Source organism: Lampris incognitus, chromosome 4, assembly GCF_029633865.1.
Source record: "Lampris incognitus isolate fLamInc1 chromosome 4, fLamInc1.hap2, whole genome shotgun sequence".
NCBI classification, from domain to species: Eukaryota; Metazoa; Chordata; class Actinopteri; order Lampriformes; family Lampridae; genus Lampris; species Lampris incognitus.
In genome coordinates, this window is record NC_079214.1 from 23,650,382 (window position 1) to 23,670,071 (window position 19,690).

General features: G+C 40.9%; 1 protein-coding gene across 1 annotated transcript in view; it reads right to left on the bottom strand.

The window, feature by feature from the left end:
* The window catches only part of LOC130111994 (A disintegrin and metalloproteinase with thrombospondin motifs 7), a 212,530-nt gene that overhangs the window by 49,480 nt on the left and 143,360 nt on the right, over positions 1-19,690 (bottom strand). The window contains exons 13-16 of the mRNA XM_056279305.1: positions 17,793-17,926; positions 12,653-12,773; positions 11,984-12,228; positions 2,906-3,047 (exon numbers count right to left, since the gene is read on the bottom strand). Coding sequence (XP_056135280.1) covers positions 2,906-3,047; positions 11,984-12,228; positions 12,653-12,773; positions 17,793-17,926 — 642 coding nt within the window. The remainder of the gene's footprint in view (positions 1-2,905; positions 3,048-11,983; positions 12,229-12,652; positions 12,774-17,792; positions 17,927-19,690) is intronic.

Consider the following 19,690-nt stretch of genomic DNA (forward strand, 5'->3'; position numbering starts at 1 on the left):
GGGGAGGGGGAATAGCGTGATCCTCCCACGTGCTACATCCTCCTGGCTAAACTCCTCACTGTCAGGTGAAAAGAAGTAGCTTACGTCCCCACATGTATCGGAGGAGACATGTGGTAGTCTGCAGCCCTCCCCGGATCGGCGGGGGGGGGGGGGGGGGGGGAGCAGTGACCAGGACAGCTTGGAAAATAGGGTAATTGGCCATTAAATAAATAAATTAAATTAAATCTCAAGAAGTACCACATTTCACCGACCACATTAACTTTGTGGACAACCATATCAACATCACCAGGGAGGATGTGAAAAATGACAGATTAGCCTTGTTAGATTGTGAAATTGCAATTGTTGATGGGGGCCCATCAACAACACATACTGATCAGTAATGTAATTATTATTATTATCAGTACTTAGGGGTTGACTCTCCAATCATCCGCTGGAGCACAAACTAGGAGTCATCAGCACGCTGTACCACCGAGCTGACAACGTCCCCACTGATACAGCAGCCAGGCAAGGGGAGAAATCCCACATTAAAAAGGCCCTGGTTAAGTATATCTTAACTGGGTGTCTTCCTTCCTGTCTTTGACAGGAAGACGCCAAAACAGTGCACCAGCTGATCGAAGAGAGGAGAAGGACAACAGCTGCCTAAGCGTTAACCAGTGGCGATTCTATATGTGGCGGGAGTGTTGGAACAGTTGAGGTGCATATTTTCCAAACATTGCATCTCAATTGCTTTCAAATCCCAAAACACGCTGCGCCAGAAATTGGTCCACCCCAAAGATCGGGTACCTCGGCACAAACAGAGCAATATAGTGTACACTGTTATGTGCTGGAAGGATTCCCGTGACTTGTACATCAGGAAAACCAAACAGACGCTGGCCAAGAAGATGGACCAACACAGAAGAGCTAACACATCAGGTCAGGACTCCACAGTCTACACCCATTAACAGACCAGTGAGGATGTGCACATCCCTGATAGGGAGGCACACTGGTTTGAACGTGGAGTCAGAGGCCATCTATGTGAAGAGGGAATGACTATCCCTGAACTGAGGAGGGGCCTAAGAGTACATCTGCACCATCTTACAATGCTGTGATTGCAACCATTCCCCAATCCTCTGTGAACAGTACACATGGCCACTGTAACTCTAGTTAATGGTCACAGTAATATGCATATGAAACTGATCATTGCTTTCGGTCGTTATGCCACTGTATTGTTTATAAGGGTGGGGATACATGCATTCAGTTGAAACTGAAGAAGTCACTTAGATGAGTGATGAAACGTTTCTGTCAATAAATGTTGCGTCCGGATGAAATGATTCAACTTTCTGTGACTTTGGATATATGAATGCATGCTTTTTAAGTACATTGGGCAAAATCTCACGATGTGGCAAAAGTATAAAGAGCAGCAGCCAGGCTGCCTGTTTAAATTCAAAAGTTGAGCAAATTCCTGAGAAGTCAAAGAAATAAATTGCGACTCATTGTACGCTTTAATCAGACTGTTTTGAACAAGGTGGCATGGTGGCGCAGCGGTTAGCACGGTTGACTCACAGCAAGAAGGTCCTGGGTTCGACCCCCTGGGTAGTCTAACCTTGGGGGTCATCCTGGGTCGTCCTTTGTGTGGACTTTGCATGTTTCCTCCCACAGTCCAAAGACATGTAGGTCAGGTGAATTGGTTGTACTAAATTGTCCCTAGGTATGAATGTGTGTGTGTTGGCCCTGTGATGGCCTGGCAGGGTGTCGCCCCGCCTGCCGCCCAATGACTGCTGAGATAGGCTCCAGCATCCCCGTGACCCTGAGAGCAGGATAAGCGGTTTGGATAATGGATGGATGGATGGATGTTTTGAATAAATAATAAAGGTAATGTCAAAAATTTGGAAAAAACAAAAAAACAGTATCACCCTTTTTCCTCATCTCTTGATATCAACACACCAACTTTTCCACATCAGCAACTTAAAAAAAATAACTTTTTTTTTGATGTTTAAGATTTTTTTTTTGAAAATCTGGCATTTCCTTTCAGCTTTTCTTATTCGGTTTCAAAATTCACATAAAACAAACCCCTCATAGGAAACACTGTTAAAGATTATTTACCATGAGAAGTGAATATAAGATGAGAAATAAAATAGCTAAAGACATTATAATCTATTTAAACATTTTTTTTTTTACAAATTGACCAGTGGCAATTGGCAACATAAGAAATAAAAGCGCTCCTATCCCAGGTCAAAAGTAGTACACTTTAGTGTATTAGAAATATAATCTATGTATACTAAAGTTAGTACAAGTATACTTTTACGTTTTGTGCTTAATTTTAAGTATTCTTAAAAGGTACTTTTAAAAAGTGTACTTTGAAACAGATGTCATTAACGACTGAAGTTGTACTCAAGGAGTAGTTGAGTACATTTTAGTTTACTTGAAGGCGACAAAAAAAATTACAAAGAACATGAAAGTGTACTTAGTACGTTCTTTAAAAAGTATAATTTAAGTATGATTTTTTTTTTCACTTGGGATGTTATTTGAATCAAAGCAGGAGAAGGGCTGCTCTGATATGTCCACCAAAGTGTGAATCTATTTTAATGTTAAAGAAGTGATTTTGCTACTCACAAGCCTTCTCTTTGTAATATACAGTATAAGCAGATCACCACTTTTGTTTATATACATTTTCAAAGCATCCTTGATCCATCCAGGACACTCTTAACATAAGGAGATCTCTTGTTGCTATTATTTCAATATGGAGGATTTTGTGCTCAACAGTTGTTCACATCAAATACTTACCTAACGGCTGTGTTTCCACATATGTGGAAGCGAAGGCAAACATTCAAAAGGACAGTGCATTTAAGGTTAACGTGAAGGTCCTTCTAATTAGAAAAAACAGAGAAAACAAAAATAGGATGCTGCATTTTTTTATTCTTCTTACCTGACCCACAGGTGACACTGCATTCAGTCCATGAGCCATATTTCCAAAAGAAATCAGAGATGGGAATATCATTGTCCTCTGAGAACTCTCGTCTGATTGTGTACTCATAGCGCACTCCTGGATTAGTCTCCTGAAACAGAAGCTAAGACACACAAGAGGTTGCTTGAGCTGTAAGAAAAAGGGAAATATAAAGAAAACAGATGCCACGATCTTCTTATTATCTTTGTGCAATCTTCGTGCATTGACTGTGCCCACTTGGATCCTTTAATGATAATAAGTATACATTTTATTTATATAGCACATTTGATCATCAGAGACAATCTCAAAGTGCTTGACAGGGCTTTAAATCTATAAAAACAGACAATAACAAAAATTCTGCTCAGTTAAATTAAAAGCTTGTTGGAAGAAAAGTGTCTTAAGGCCTGTTATCAAAGAGGCCAAAGTCTGGGAAGCCCTTAGGTGGTCTGGGAGGGCATTCCAGAGATTGGGGTGGGGGGCAGCAGAGCAAAATTCCCGGTCTCCCATAGATGGGAGTTTCACCCCAGGTGTGTGATCAAACTACTGCCAGACTGGAGATTGCGGGAGGGATTGTGGGGAGTTAGCAGTCCTTTTTTTGTTGTTGTTGATTTTTCCCCTCTTTTTCTCTCTAGTTGTATCTGGCTAATTACCCCACTCTTCCAAGCCAGGGAAGGCTGCAGACTACCACATGCCTCCTCCAATACATGTGGAGTCACCAGCCACTTCTTTTCACCTGACAGTGAGGCATTTCGTCGGGGTGATGTAGCATGTGGGAGGATTGCTATTCCCCCAGTTTCTCCTCCCCCCTGAACAGGCAGCTCGACCAACCAGAGGAAGTGCAAGTGCAGCGGCCAGAACACAACCACATTCGGCTTCCCACCCACAGACACAGCCAATTGTGTCTGTAGGGACGTCCGACCAAGCTGGAGGTAACACAGGGATTCGAACTGGCGATCCCCGTGTTGGTAAGCAATGGAATAGACCGCTACGCTACCCACACCCATGGGTTAGCAGTTCTTGGAGGTATGGTGGTACATTGCCGTGGATGCATTTGAAGGTTAATAGGTGTCATGGTTCTCAGAAAAGGGACCCAAGATCATGACCCAGGAGGCAGATGTAAAAGTAAAGAGTCTTTACTTAGAAAACAAGGATGCAAAAACTCCGAGCAGGCAAATAAAGTACAAGGGGGGCAGGCTGAGGCAAAGTCAAAAACACAGGGAAGGTCAAAAACACAGGCAAGGTCAAAGACACGATCAGGATCAAAACAGGCAGGAAAATAACAGAGCACTGGAAATCGGCACATGGCACAAAGACAATCTGGCAGACAATAAGTGGAAACGGACTGGTACATATATACTAGGGAGCTAATGAGGAAATGGGGAACAGGTGAGCAAGTGAGTGGTGAAAACAGGAAGGAATGCCCGGGGGCGTTCTGGTGGATAGGTGGAGAAATGGCAAGATCTGAAATGACAGCAGAATTAGAACATGTATGCATCACCAACTGGACCAAAATGAATGAAAGGATGAATGAGCAGAGTGATACTCAAAACCATGACAAATAGGATGGTTTTGAAGTTGATTCTCTGGGAGATGGGGAGCCAGTGCAGGGAAGTCAGGATGGAGGTCATGTGGTGGTGTTTCTGCACTCTCACCAGGATCCTGGCAGCGTTGTTCACAATGTACACTGGAGCTTCTGGAGGCTCCTGCCAGGAATCCTGATTAAGAGTGCATTGCAGTAGTACAGCCTCAAGGAGACAAAGGCATGGATGAGCTTCTCTGCATCAGCAAAGGTGAGGGTGGGAGTTTGGCAAGGTTTTTAAGGTGATAGAATGAGCTCTTGTAGAGATGTTTAACATGGGTGACAAAGCTTAAGGAGGAGTCAAACTTGACACCAAGGTTAGTAATTGAGGAGGAGAGGGAGATAGTTTGGGCAGCAATGGTGAAGGGGATTATGGAAGAAAGTTTAACCTGGTGAGGGGTGCCAATGAAAAGGGCCTCAGTTTTGCTGCTGTTTAGCTGACGGAAACTTTGCTTCATCCACCCACTTATCTCTTCAAAGCAGATGCTGAGCCATGTGAAGGCAGCAGAGGGATTTGGGCAGTTTTGATGCGTGTCAGCAGCATAGCAATGGAATTATATTCCATGCCGTCTGATGACATGGCCGAGGGGAAGTTGTAAAGGATGAACAGGATGGGGCCAAGGACAGATCCTTGTGGGACACAGCAAGAAACAGAGTGGGTCCGAGACTTTGTTGCCCCTAGGGAGACGAATTCAGTCCTGTAAGTCATATATGAGCTGAACCAGCTGAGGGCTAGTTCGGTGAGCCCGATATATTGGTAGTATTGGTCATATTCATCACTGTACCATCAGGGAATGATCCTTTATGGTAATTCTTTAAAACCAGTTCCCTCATCAATCACACTAAATTAGTAAATATCTACAAGACCATAGCAGTATTTCTATTCATTAGAGCTATTACAGCTAGTTGAGTGTGTTTCTACAGCAGTGGTTCTCAACCTTTTTGGGGTCCTGGACCCCCTGCGTATTTTTAATCTACCCTGAGGACCCCTCCACCAGATCTTGGGGGAGGGGGGTTGCAATTTGATAGAAACAGTAGAAACTGCATTTTAAATTGCATTATAGCATTTATTCACTCTTTGGGGCAAAAATAAGAGCTTTCAGTTGTAACTTAGATATAGTTAACAAAACAGAATTCTTATGCAGTAACTTTCAGATATATGTAACAAAACAGAATATGTATTCAGTAACTTTCAGTTATATGTAACAACAGAATTTTTATGCAGTAACTTTCAGATATATGTAACAACAGAATTTTTATGCAGTAACTTTCAGATATATGTAACAAAACAGAATTTTTATGCACTCTGCAAGAACAAAAACAAACATAAGTATGAAATCTCAATGGATATTGTATAGTTAAGTCTTAGTTTTGTCTGTAGAGGCAGATGGTGTGTGTGTTTTCAAAGCAAAGCATCCTCATTGTTTGTGTGCCACTTGGGTGTGGTGTGGTGAAAAGTTCATGTGTGGTGAGGTGTGCTGTGTAACCGTTAGTGAGACACTTGTACTTGTCTGCCGCTCATGAGTTTCTGTAACCTGGGTTGAATAGTGGCAACAGCTGTAATGATACCTCTCTCTTGAAGTCTGTTTCTCTGTTTGGTCTTTATGTGTTTCAGAGCTGAGAAAGTGACCTCACACAAGTATGTAGACCCGAATGGCTCCAACTGGTAGAGAGCCTCTTTTGCAAGCTCTGGGTACTCCTTCTCCACACAGCACCAAAACTGTGTTAGTGATGTCTCTGAAAACTTCAGTCTGAAGCCACTGTCTGAAGACAGGTCAATGAGGCTCTCATGGAGTTGCTCTGGTGCTGTATCCATGCTGCTGGGCATGAATGGCCTGCGTATCCAGTCATGTCTAGTACACATGTCCTCAATGTCTGGGAAGTAGGATTGAAACTCAGCTGACAGTTTGGCCAGGTGCATTTTTACAGTTTTCAAAATGTTCTGCTTCATTCTCTGTTTCATGTCAGCTATCCAAGAGTTAAGCTGAGGGAAATTACTGACATCCCCCTTTTCACACCGTCTCAACCAGAGGTCAGTTTTCCTCATGAATGCTGAAACTTTATCCAACATCTGAAGAACAGTTTTATCATCACCTTGCAAGCTCGTGTTCAACTCATTCGGACGGCCAAAAACATCAGCAAGGTAAGCCAGGTGAGCCAACCAGGTCTGGTCTTCAAGTTTAGCAGCCAGAGGATGTCCATGCTCGGAGAGGAAATCGCGCACCTGCTCTCTCAGTTCCCATAGTCTCTGTAGTGTTTTCCCCCTTGATAGCCAACGTACGTCTGTATGTAGCAGCAGCTGATGATGGTCACCGCCTGTTTCGTCGCACAGCTTGTGGAACAGTCTTGCGTTGAGAGGTCATGATTTAATTTAGTTAATCACTTTCACAGCGTCAGTCAAAACACTGTCCAGTTCTGGGCTCATGCGTTTTGAAGCCAACGCTTCTCCGTGAATTACGCAGTGCATGCTTTGGATGTTGGGGTTTACCTGCCTGATGCGAGAGACAACTCCGCGGTGCCGACCTGTCATAGACGCTGCCCCGTCTGTGCATACATGCGAGCAGCGCTTCCAGTCCAACACGTGCTCCGTGAAAAAACAGTCAATCAAATTAAAAATGTCCTCACCCATAGTTTTTTCAGGTACTGGCTTGCAGAAGACGATGTGTTCAACTATATCGTTGACTGTGTCATCTTTGAAACGAGCAAACATTACCAACTGGGCTTCTCCATTCACATCAGTAGACTCGTCTAGCTGTACTGAAAAAGAGCCCGCTCTTTTCAGTTTATCGGTCACCTGCTGAACAATGTCACCAGCCATCTCATCCACTCTGCGGCATATTGTGTCGTTAGACAGCGGTACTGACCGGATTGCATCTGCTGCTTTTTTATCCACCATAGTGTCAGCTAGGATAGCTGCTGCTGGTGCAATTAGCTCCTCTGCTATTGTATACAGCTTTTCAGCTTTAGCGATTAGCAAAGCTACCTGGTAAGATGCTTGAAGGGAAGTTGCTGAAGTCTGACTTGCGGCACGCATGTGATTTTGCGCTCCCCTGAACTCCGACCATTTTCGTTTGAAGAAGTAAGCAGTCTTGCCCACTGATGACTGGTGCCTGGTGCTTAGGTGCCGCTGCAGGTGTGCCGGTTTCTTGGCGTGGTTTGACAGTACCTCTCCACATAAAAAACACAGAGGCTGCTGAGGTTCCGAATCAGTTGCCGTAAATCCAAATAATATGTAATCTTCTTTGTAAAGTCTCTTTTTGCTGTCTGTTTTGGTTTTCTTTTCGGGTGGCCCCGAGTCTCCTTCGTCCGTTTTTTTTAAATTTGAGCCATCTCTCCATGTTGTCACGACTTCTTCTTCTTCTTCTTCTTTTTCTTCTTTTTCTTCTTCTTCTTCTTCTTCTTCTTCTTCTTCTTCTTCTTCTTCTTCTTCTTCTTCTTCTTCTTCTTCTTCTTCTTCTTCTTCGTGTAATTGTGCTTATCATCTTCTTCTTTGTTTGTGTATAATATTAGCTTAATTTCAAGCGCTAACCTGAATCTTGCAAGTTACTGAGTTTTCCCACAACACCTTCCTGCAGATGTTTCACAATAAAATCATTATTAAGAAATGAATGGTGTACGCCCACTGAAACACTAGGGGGCTCATAATTTGGAAACGGATGCAGATCGTGTTAAGTTTGTATTAACAGCATCATGCAGTAACTTTTAACAATGCAAACGGGAGCGAGATCTCTTATTAAAATACAATAAATTACACTTGTGAAACAGATGTAATTAGAGAAAAAAGTCCTGTTACCCTTTATAGTTTAGGTAGATAAAGGTCTCAGTCACATTTGAGTGAAATAATCCTATTTCTATAAATGTCATAGGATCTTTTTTTTAAAGATATTTTATTTTCACGGACCCCTTGCAATTACACCACGGACCACTAGGGGTCCGCGGACCCCCGGTTGAGAAACACTGTCTACAGTATGGGACCCACCACCCACTTTTGATGATTATAATAGTAATAACAATAATCTAGCATTATTAGTGGTACTATTAGTGGTGGCAATTGTTGTTGGTGTTGTAGTAATGCGTCAAAGCTGGTTTTGAGGAAAAATTAAAGCAAACAGATAGAACACTGTTACAACCATACATGAAATAAATGATATAATATTAGTTTTTATGATCATCAAAGACAACACATTCAGAAAGAACTAGTAGTTTAGAAGAATATCACAAATAAAAGCAGCTGTTCATTGGCATGATTACTTTCTGTAACTTAACTAACTACTTTTATAATGTTTCTCCTTTAACATGTTATTTATTTTATTTTTGTTTTAATCTTGAAGTACTACAATGTGTTGGATAAAAACAAGCCACCAGCAAGTTAAATTCCATGTAGTTTAATATAGTAATGCTTCCTGTCTGAGTCTGTCCCAGACAATCATTTAAAAGACTGACTGGTGGAAGCATCCATGCTGATTAATGGTCATTTCTTACTCTTATTCGTTTTCCTTCTGCATCTCCAAACAACATAAACACGTTAAAGGTTCAAATGTTTAAATTTTGGGGGGGCAAACTGTTGCTGAGGGGATAATTGATATACTAGGCTATCTAAAGGTTTAGAGCTCTTCCCAAGCTCATATTTTACAATGTCAATGCACAGAGGCTGTGTTTCAAAGTAGACTGGAATTTAATCACCCATGGGCCTTTTATTCTGAATTGAAACTAGAAGTACAGTGAACTGTACTTTCATATTTTAGAAGCGATTAATACATTTTGCAAAAAATAACATGACATTTTGACAGTATCTCAGTATCCAAACTGGAGTCAGTGGAGCAAACTTATCTATTTGTGAAATTGCTAATGGACCTTGCAAACAGTGGTATTCAAAGCCAAAGGTGATGTTAATTATTCTTAGGATTGACTCCCTCGTCCCATCTGCTCCTTTGTGCACTGAGTCAAGGGATGGGGGTGGGGTGTGTGTGTGTAAATTTGACACAGTTGGATCAAATCTTAAAACATGCAAGCAGAGAAGCTACTCATATTAGGCACATAACTCTCCTTAAACTAGTTCAAGTATATGTGGGACATAACTACAGTAACCAATCAAAAGGTCAAAGCTTATCGGAATGAGGCATTGTTTAACTTCTTGTTGAACTTCAACTAGAAATTAAAACGTTCAACTTCTAGATGAACATTTCATGATGAACTGGTCAAAGCTGTCAGCTGACAATACAGAAAAAAAAGATAGTGGGAAAGCAAGCTAAAGACAGATGTAGTATACTATCATGACTGTTTGTCTCTACTATAATGTTATTTTTAATGGCTTGATGATAAGGAGCAACATTAGAAGAAAATTACAAGCATACAAATTTTCCATATTTATAAAATATAAAGACTAACTCGTTAAAGTAATCAGTGCAGGTCATTATTGTCCAGTTCAGACAAGGGGGCCATGACTGCTCTGTCTTTGTCAGTGTCCTACATACTTGCAGGAGAAATTAAATAGGGTGTAACTGTATATTAAAGATTACAGGTTTATGTCAATGAGTCATGTTGCCGATAGTACCAAAGATGCAATGCAAGCTGGAAGAGGGTCCCAACAACAAATGGATTAATGATATCAAATATAACTTGGCAAGTAGTCCGTGGTGGCGTAGCGGTCTAAGCATCGGCTTGGTGTCGATGCAGTTGCCCACTGGGGACTGGGGTTCGCGCCCCGGTCTCGTCAGATCCGACTATGGCCGGACTCGATGAAGCAGCAATCATTGGCAACGCTGTCTTCGGGAGGGGGCGGAGTCGGCTTGTGTTCGTCATGTAAATGCGTCTCTGTGTGCGTTGGAAAAACAGTGGTTCGGCTTGGATTCGCCTTGTCACGAAAGTGGGGAGGCGCTTTCCTTCGAGACTGCCGGCCGGAGAGATGCAGTTGGCGAACGCATGCAATACGAGGGTGGGTGTTTGAATTAAAATAGGGATCAATTGGCCACTAAATTGGGAGAAAAAAGGGAAAAATCAGAAATAAATAAAAAAAAAAAATATATAACTTGGCAATGCAGAAAACAGGTAGCTGACTTCCTTCACTGGCAGCAGGAACAGGCTAATTCACATGGGAGCCTTATCATTTTACTAATATCATATTCAGAATAAATTGATGAATCCAAAATTGAAAAATGTTGATTAATGAGCTGCCGCCACAAATGTGATTGAAGCCTCACCAAACATACACATAATCCAAGTTTTTATTACTGCTGAGAAAAAGGTAAACTGAGGTTATATTCTCAGAGCACCACAAGTGAAGTTTTATATTACTAACAACTTGTCAAAAAAAACAAAAACCCAAAAAACACAAGTTAGAAGAGAATGAAGTAAAAGATTTGGATTTGAGGGGGGGGCACTTCTTGATTTCGGTGATTAAAAAAGTAATAATATCAGCCTACCATTATGTGCTGTTAAATCACTTGGAATTGACAGTGTGTTCACAATATATGACTTTGGTTAGTTGTTTTTTGTGATGAAACCTATACCCTCTAAACTTATTGATGACAGTGTGGTCTTAGAAAAAATAGAGTAATCCTCAAAAGATCTGGTGAGAAAACCATTTTTGCTGTTGTGTGTTAAAGAAAATCAGCGAGCATAAGGGAAGCATGTCCAAAAGAAGCCCTGAACAGCAACTTTATCTGACATGTACGAGCAACTAAATCATAGGTACAAGTTACTAATTTGTACATATGAGTAACGAAGCCTGGTGTCACCGGGAATTTCTGGGCGGTTAGGACAATATTGAGATGCAAAATCATTTGTAGAATAAGTATAACTGAAGGCCTTATGGTTGATTAGAATCTACAACACTATTTATACTAGTGGTTCTTAATCAGGTCACTGGGTACCACAGGAACTTCTTTTCTACCAGGTGGTTCATTACAGTCACCTGTTAATCTAGCTCTAAAAACTCCCTGATTAGATGGTAGGAATGTAGTTTGTAACAACCACGCATCACAACAAAACCAAAAATAATAATGTAATTTATCTGTGAATAAACTTTTTATTTTGATAAAAATACTTTTCCCCCCATCCTCCCATTAACTTGAACAGATCATTCAAGCTGAGATCTCTGATTTTCCTGATCTGTTCCTCTCTCTGGCAGCAAGAATGACAAGGTGCAGCAGCCATTGTCGTTACATGTGCCTTCAGCTCAACAGTAAACAGTTCCCACCCTAAAAAAATGGCATCCCCAGACCAAAGCTAGCACAGACAATCTAATGTATTACAAATTATATCAATATAGGACACTGCTCTATCATAATATTGACTGTAAAATTGGTAAATTACCTGTCCAACACATGCATCGCCATTCATCATCACATTTCAATCTTTTTTCCTGCTCGAGAAGGCTACGTGAATAATTAGTTAATATTGCCTCTATATGTAAGGATCTAGCAATACACTCACACAATGTTAAGGTTGAGATGAGTCTACTTTTGTTACATTAGTCTTACCTGAATCCATAAGGGCTCCATGGTAGGTCCAGGAGAAGTGAGGTTCTCTAGGTGGCCTGTCCTTTCATAAGTGAATACTGTCCCTGCTGCCTTGTAGTCACCGTTCCACTGGATAGTCCAGCCGCCATTCAAGAAATACTGATCTGGGTTGTCACTTCGCAGAGCCAAGAAATTTCCAGCTTCAGCAACTTCCTCAATCCGAATGTCCCATGCTCCCTCAGGGATTAGACCAATGTCTACATAGCCTTAGAGATAAGTCCAATAGAGTTACATTTCATTTTAGTACCCCACACAGCCTGCCTACCTGACTCTTAATAATAATAATAAATCAAACTTAAATAGCGCTTTTCTAACACTCAAAGTCACTTTACAATAAACTGCGGTGAAACAAGACTACTCCTCAACTATGAAATGAGGAGTGGTGCCCTAAGTAACCAAAATTACATCACACATGTTAAAAAAGAGTTTATTGTCCTTGAGAATGTTTTCCCCTGTTTACAGATAGGTAAAAAAACATTGACAATATCATTATCCTTGACGATTTTGATCTTAACATTGACTCACAACAGTGAACAGGGTTGGCATGGATATATCTGAAAGCTCCTGAGCTTTAGTTAGTGTGAAGATAAAAAGCTCATCTGACAAAGGATTGCTCAATAAGTAACATACCAAGGCCTTCACTCTCATCAAACGTTTTCTTCACAGTTGTACAGGTAGAGCCATTACCATGGCACACCCCACAGCGATCCTCTGTAGCATTAGAATCAATCACATAGTCACAGCCCACATTCTGCAAGACAAAGGCAAATAAATAGAAAGCAATGTGTTAAAATGAACAGAAATCAAAGCTAGGAATGAGATAACACACTTTGTGTTAAAGCTATGCTAAATTAGTATGTAGGTGAAAGTCAGAGACAGTTACAATGGTAATGGTTGCCAACTGTGGGAATTTAATTCACAATTGAAAGGCTAAGCTGTTTTCTTTTATCAACTGCTGCCACTGTGCTATGATGAGTTTATTCTTGAGATAATAATAATAATAATTTTATTTATATAGCACTTTTCTAAAACAATGTTACAAAGTGCTTTACAAAGAAATGAAACCAGACAGGTAGATGACAATTCTCCGTATGAATGACAGAATGCCAAAGCTGATCTTTTAACAAAATTATCTTTATAACATTAATTTCATCACAAAATTTTGAATCTTGACAAATATGATATTTTTACTCTTGCTGATACAATCAGCGCTCCTATATTTTTTTTAAGACACTCAGAATTTCTTCATAGACCCTATGGGAGTGCAGGCAGCTGCGAATTTGTCAAGTTATACCATTTAGTTTGATTGAGGAATGCTAACATTAGTAAAAATTGATTTTCTGGAATCTGAGGTTCCAATTTTACAACATTCTCCCTCATGTGACATGTCTTCAGAAAGAAACAACAAAAATTCTATGTAAATATATTTTCAAGAGAATAGATTAAAGACACGCACATCTACTACTATTACTACTATTACTACTACTTTCGGCTGCTCCCGTTAGGGGTCAGCATCTGTTTCCATCTCTTCCTGTCCTCTGCATCTTCCTCTGTCACACCAGCCACCTGCATGTTCTCACTCAACACATCCATAAGCCTCCTCTCTTTGGCCTTCCTCTTTCCTGGCAGCTCCATATTCAGCATCCTTCTCCCAATATACCAGCATCTCTCCTCCACACATGTCCAAACCATCTCAATCTTGCCTCTCTTGCTTTGTATCCAAACTGTCCAACCTGAGCTGTCCCTCTAATAAACTCGACTCTAATCCTGTCCTCCTTCATCACTCCCAACAAAAATCTTGGCATCTTCAACTCTGCCACCTTCAGCTCTGCCTCCTGTCTTTTCATCAGTACCACTGACTCCAAACTGTACAACATAGCTGGTCTTACTACCATCTTGTAAACCTTCCCTTTAACTCTTGCTGGTACCCTTCTGTCGCAAATCACTCCTGACACCCTTCTCCACCCACTCCACCCTACCTGCACTCTCTTCTTCACCTCTCATCTGCACTCCTCGTTACTTTGGACAGTTGACCCCAAGTATTTAAACTCGTATGCCTTCATCACCTCCACTCCTTGCATCCTGACCATTCCACTGTCCTCTCTCTCATTCACGCATATTTATTCCATCTTGCTCCTACTGACTTTCATTTCTCTTCTCTCCAGTGTATACCTCCACCTCTCCAGGCTCTCCTCAACCTGCACCCTACTCTTGCTACAGATCACAATGTCATCCGCGAACATCATAGTCCACAGAGACTACTGCCTGATCTCGTCCGTCAACCTGTCCATCACCATTGCAAACAAGAAAGGGCTCAGAGTCGATCCTTGATGTAATCCCACCTCCACCTTGAACCCATTTGTCATTCCAACTGCACACCTCATCATTGTCACACTTGCCTCATACATATCCTTCACCACTCCTACATACTTCTCTGCAACTCCCGACTTCCTCATACAATACCACACCCTCTCTCTCGGCACCCTGTCATATGCTTTTTCTAAACCCACAAAGACACAATGTAACTCCTTCTGACCTTCTCTATACTTCTTAATCAACATTCCCATGGCAAACATTGCATCTGTGGTGCTCTTTCGTGGCATGAAACCATACTGCTGCTTGCTAATCATCACCTCTTCTCTTAACCTAGCTTCTATTAGTTGTTCCCATATCATCATGTTGTGGCTGATCAACTTTATACCTCTGTAGTTGCTACAGTTCTGCACATCGCCCTTGTTCTTGAAAATCCGTACCAGTATGCTTTTTCTCCACTCCTCAGGCATCCTCTCACTTTCCAAGATTGTGTTAAAAAATCTACTTAAAAACTCCTCTGCCATCTCTCCTAAACAGCTCCACGCCTCCACAGGTATGTCATCAGGACCAACTGTCTTTCCACTCTTCATCCTCTTCATAGATGCCCTCACCTCCTCCTTGCTAATCCACTGCACTTCCTGATTCATGATCCCCACATCATCCAACCTTCTCTTTCTCTAATTTTCTTCATTCAACAGCCCCTCAAAGTACTCATGCTAACTCGTGTTCAAATGTTGAACACTAGAGGAGTGCACTCAGTAGGGTGCAGATCTCCACCAGGCCTATGTATCTCCCCTTCTCCGGTGTTCAAACTTGGTGACAAACCCTTTTTTTGTCTACCAGGAGAAGGGAAATACATGCACACATGGACCAGTGTTTTTCCCGTCATTATAAGACTTTTGTGCAGTGCCCAAGTCAATTGAACGGGAAATACAGAAAAAAAAGTTGTTAATATGCAGCGCTCAAGCTAAAAAACCTACCTAATAAAAATGTTTTGCCTGTCAGTCTGTGGATGCATGCATGAAATTGACCAAGCCTAATATGAAATGACAGTTCAGGCTATCATAATTTCAAAACCCTTATTAAAAGACGTCAAATGTGTTTAACTGTTAAGGTTTTCCTGATATAAAATGAATGAAGGCAAATGGCTGCTCTGCTGATCAACTTTCATTCAGTCTAAAGCAATAAAAAAATGATAATGTGTTAAATGTGTTTAGCCATCATGGTTTTCATGATATAAAATGAATCAAGGTGAATGTCTGCTTTGCTGATTGACTTTCATTCATAAAACAACGGTAAGAAAACAGCTCAGTCGCTCAGAGGCCCTTGCTGCCGATCGACCCGGTCACGGCTCTTTTCTGTCCTGGCCCCACAGTGGTGGAATGAACTCCCCACTGATGTCAGGACAGCAGTGTCACTGCCCATCTTTCGGCGCAGGTTGAAAACTCACCTCTTTAAGAACTACTACCCTGTTAATTGTTCTTAGCACTTATTGTATGCACTCATTTCAACAAAAAAAAAAAATCTCTTTCTTGCACTTTTACTTTAGCACTGGTTTTGCTCTTAGATGCTTGTTTAGATGCACTTATGACCTCTGATGACTAGTAGTTCTCCTGATTTCTTACGTTAAATGCACTTATTGTAAGTCACTTTGGATAAAAGCGTTGGCTAAATGACTGTAATGTAATGTAATGTAATGTAATAGCTCAGCCATGGAGAATGTTTTATCGTAGCTACTGAGATGATTTCCAGCTGTGACTGTGATTAATCCTAATCTTGAAATTGTATTTTTATAGCAGAATTTTAACATTGGAGACTATGGCACTTCCGCATGGCAGTGAGGTGAATAAGACAAATTATTTTTGGCTCATCTGATATTCCTCTAGTTCTCCTGTGCTGAGATCAGCAGTGAATGGTTTGCTGGCCTGCGAAATACGATCAACTTCTCATTTACTTTCAAGACTCATACCCAAATACATAATGTTCTGCTTTTGACACCATCTGCTATCTATCTATATCACTGCCTGATCTGACTCAACTGTAGATGTGAGTCACGCATGCGCAGTTGACTTAGATCGGGCAGCAATGGAGAGCAGCACTGGTCGAGTGAGCTAGAGAGTGAATGAAGAGAGGGAGCGGCGATAGTGAGAACAAACGTTTTTCAAAGGGTTTAATCACCGCAAACACGAGAGGTTCTTCATCATACAGTCAAAACTGTGCACAAAAGTTTTAGGTCCAGTAGTTTGCCAGATTAGCTGCGCGCACACGCACGCACGCGTGCGCGCGCGCGCGCACACACACACACACACACACACACACACACACACACACACACGTGCATGTGAGTGCACACAACAAAACACATAATTCCCTCCAGTCTACTGCCTGGTGGAAATAAAAATAAGTTACATGCCAGGCTTGTACACAATGTATCTTGCCTCAGAAAACAGTTGAGTAAAAATAGTTGGAAGCCTTCTTTCAGAGAGCTATACGATTTAGTAGCACTCAGCTTAAAGACCCCAACCAGCAAAAATCGAAAAATAAACATTCTACTGCAATGTTGCTACTTAAAGTATGATAAAATACAAATATACATGCACTAAAATTCACATTTTGTACAAAATGTGTCATTTTTGTAGAAAACATGAAGTGATGAATCTGTGTCATCGCCAGGCACTTGAGGCATAAATGCTTTTACTCATTCCAACTCTGAGGCTTAGAGGAGAGTCTCCACAGACTTTCTCTTGCAAACCACGTGATGAGACGAAGATAGATAGACGGAGCATTGGACGGGGTCTTTAAAATGGTCTTAAATCCTGCTTTATAATTTACAAAATACACCTTTCCATTTTCCTTAGACAATTTCCCAGGAGATCTAGAGCAAACATCGGGTAAAAGGTAAGCTGTGTAGAGTGTGTAAATACAAAGAAATGATTGCACTGAGCAAGAGCAACATTTATTCAATTTGCAGAGAGAAAAATAATAAGTCCTTTCAGCCAAACCAATTTAACTCTGGCCCCACAATAACAGAACACCTCGCCATACACATCAAAGCATCTGCTGACTCAAAGCCAGTGTTTATTTTCTTCTCAACAGCACCTGGGTCATCAGGTGACATTTTGGCCCAGGATAATAGGGATGGCAAGGGTGGCATCCTGGGAGATAACAGCCTCCAGATTTTATTATCAACAAGCTCATTTTCATACTGAATGTCAAATGAATCCCAGAACTACTGAGGAAACAAGTTAAGGATAAGCTTTACTACCTGCATTCCCAATTAAGTCCCGGGGCAGAAATATGAAATCGAGAAAAGTAAATAATTTAAGAATGAGGGTTTACTCAAACTTAAAATTGGGAGATGAAACAGAATTTGAAGGGGAGAATAGACATAATAGACATGTACAGTGGTCACAATGACTTCTCTGGTTTAGGGGCATGAAACAATAGGTGCCGCTACCTTACAGATGCCATTGATGCACATATCGCGGCTAGTGCTACCTTCATAGCACCGTGTCCCATCAGCAACAGCGTCCAGCATCTTCTCAGAGAAATATTCATTCAGTGGACGGCAGTGGAGTTCACAAGGGTTGACTGAAAGAGAGTTGTTGGAGGAATTCAAAGTCACAAAAGACACAAAGGTGCACAATATGTACAATATTTTAATGGAACATTCTGAGCCATAGACCATATCAAGTATTACTATAAAATGACCTTACAGGATAATTCTATTATTTTTTTTACAACCTGGGTATTATTTTTATTGTTTTTGCCATCGTGCATATTGGCCATGATATCATTTTATTCTCCGGCTTAATTTGGGAGATTTTGAATACAGGACCACTGCTGGACACAGCTTTATAACGTCATCTTTTTGTGCCATGGAGTGTTTCAGCAAGTCCAATTTAACCCAGCCATGTATTTGAAAATTAAAACGAAAATGTAAGCTAAAAGTTATTACTCAAAATGTCCAATACCATCAATGTTCTTATGCATGATCAATAATCCAGGTAAGGAAATCACAGAAAGTTGGGTAACACTTTATTTTAGGGGTTTGGAAATTACCTAATAATTAGGTGGTAGTTTTCACAGGTAATTTTACAGCTAACCCTAACACCTAACCCAAATTACAAGGTAATTTCAACCTTATTTCTACGAAATTACGTGATAATTACCACCTTATCCGACCCCCTAAAATAAAGTGTAACGGAAAGTTGAATCAGTTCATCTGGACACGATGTTTATTGAGAGGAATGTTTCATCACTCATCTAAGTGACCTCCTCAGTCTCCCTCTCAGACTGAAGAGGTCAGTTAGATGATTCCTCCTCATCGTATTCTTCATATATTTTATAATTCCATTATAATTCTGTTATCCTTTTTCAGTGTTGTATTCTGTAAATTGTCTAAACACATCTACTGCACGTTGTCCATCTTGGTAGAGAGATCCCTCCTCTGTTGCTCTCCCTGGGGTTTCTTCCTATTTTTTCTCCCTGCTAAAGGCTTTTTTTCTCTTTTTTTTGAAGGAGTTGTTCCTAATCCAATACGAGTGTCTAAGGACAGGATGTTGTGTTGCTGTAAAGCCCTTTGAGGCAACTTTGTAATTTGTGACATTGGGCTATACAAATTAAATTGATGACTTGTTATGCACACACGTACACTGCTAGCGCCGGGGTAACTGTTAATTTGTATTCCCTAACACTTTGGAATACATGCATCTGAGGTTTCAATATTAAATTATGCCACAATCTAGGAAATTAGTGTTGACACCATTTTGCGAACATTGAACAGTCTAACTGACTGAGAGGACTTGAGGGTAAGAAATGGTCGCCAGGACAGTACAAAGGCTCATCTTGTTTACTTGAGTAATAAAGCAACATTGTATTGTCAATTATTCTGTTCCCTAGATGTTAGCGGGGAAGAATTTCTGTTGGATAGTAATTAAAAAATATGACATGGGAATGTGTGGAAATATGTCTCGAAATACAAAACTGAACACCCCCTTCACACACCAAAAATATAAATGATATTGGGACACAGGTAGTTCAGCCTAAAACCCGTGTTTATTGCAAGATGCATTACTTTGAAGGTAAACCTTTAGCCTAAATAATTAAGTACCATCTTTATAACTATACTAGAAGAACCCCGCTACAATGTAGCGGTTTGGTTATCCACCCGTCCAAATCTCCCTCCTCTTCATCCTGCAAGCTAACCGCCTTCCCCCTGCCCCTAACCCCCCCCCACTGCAACTCCCTCCCCCCAAATGCTCAGAATAATCTGAAATGCCGAGAAAAGTAGTTTTTAGCCATTTTGAAAAAATGCATATTTTGCATAATTATGCATAATTATTATAATTATTT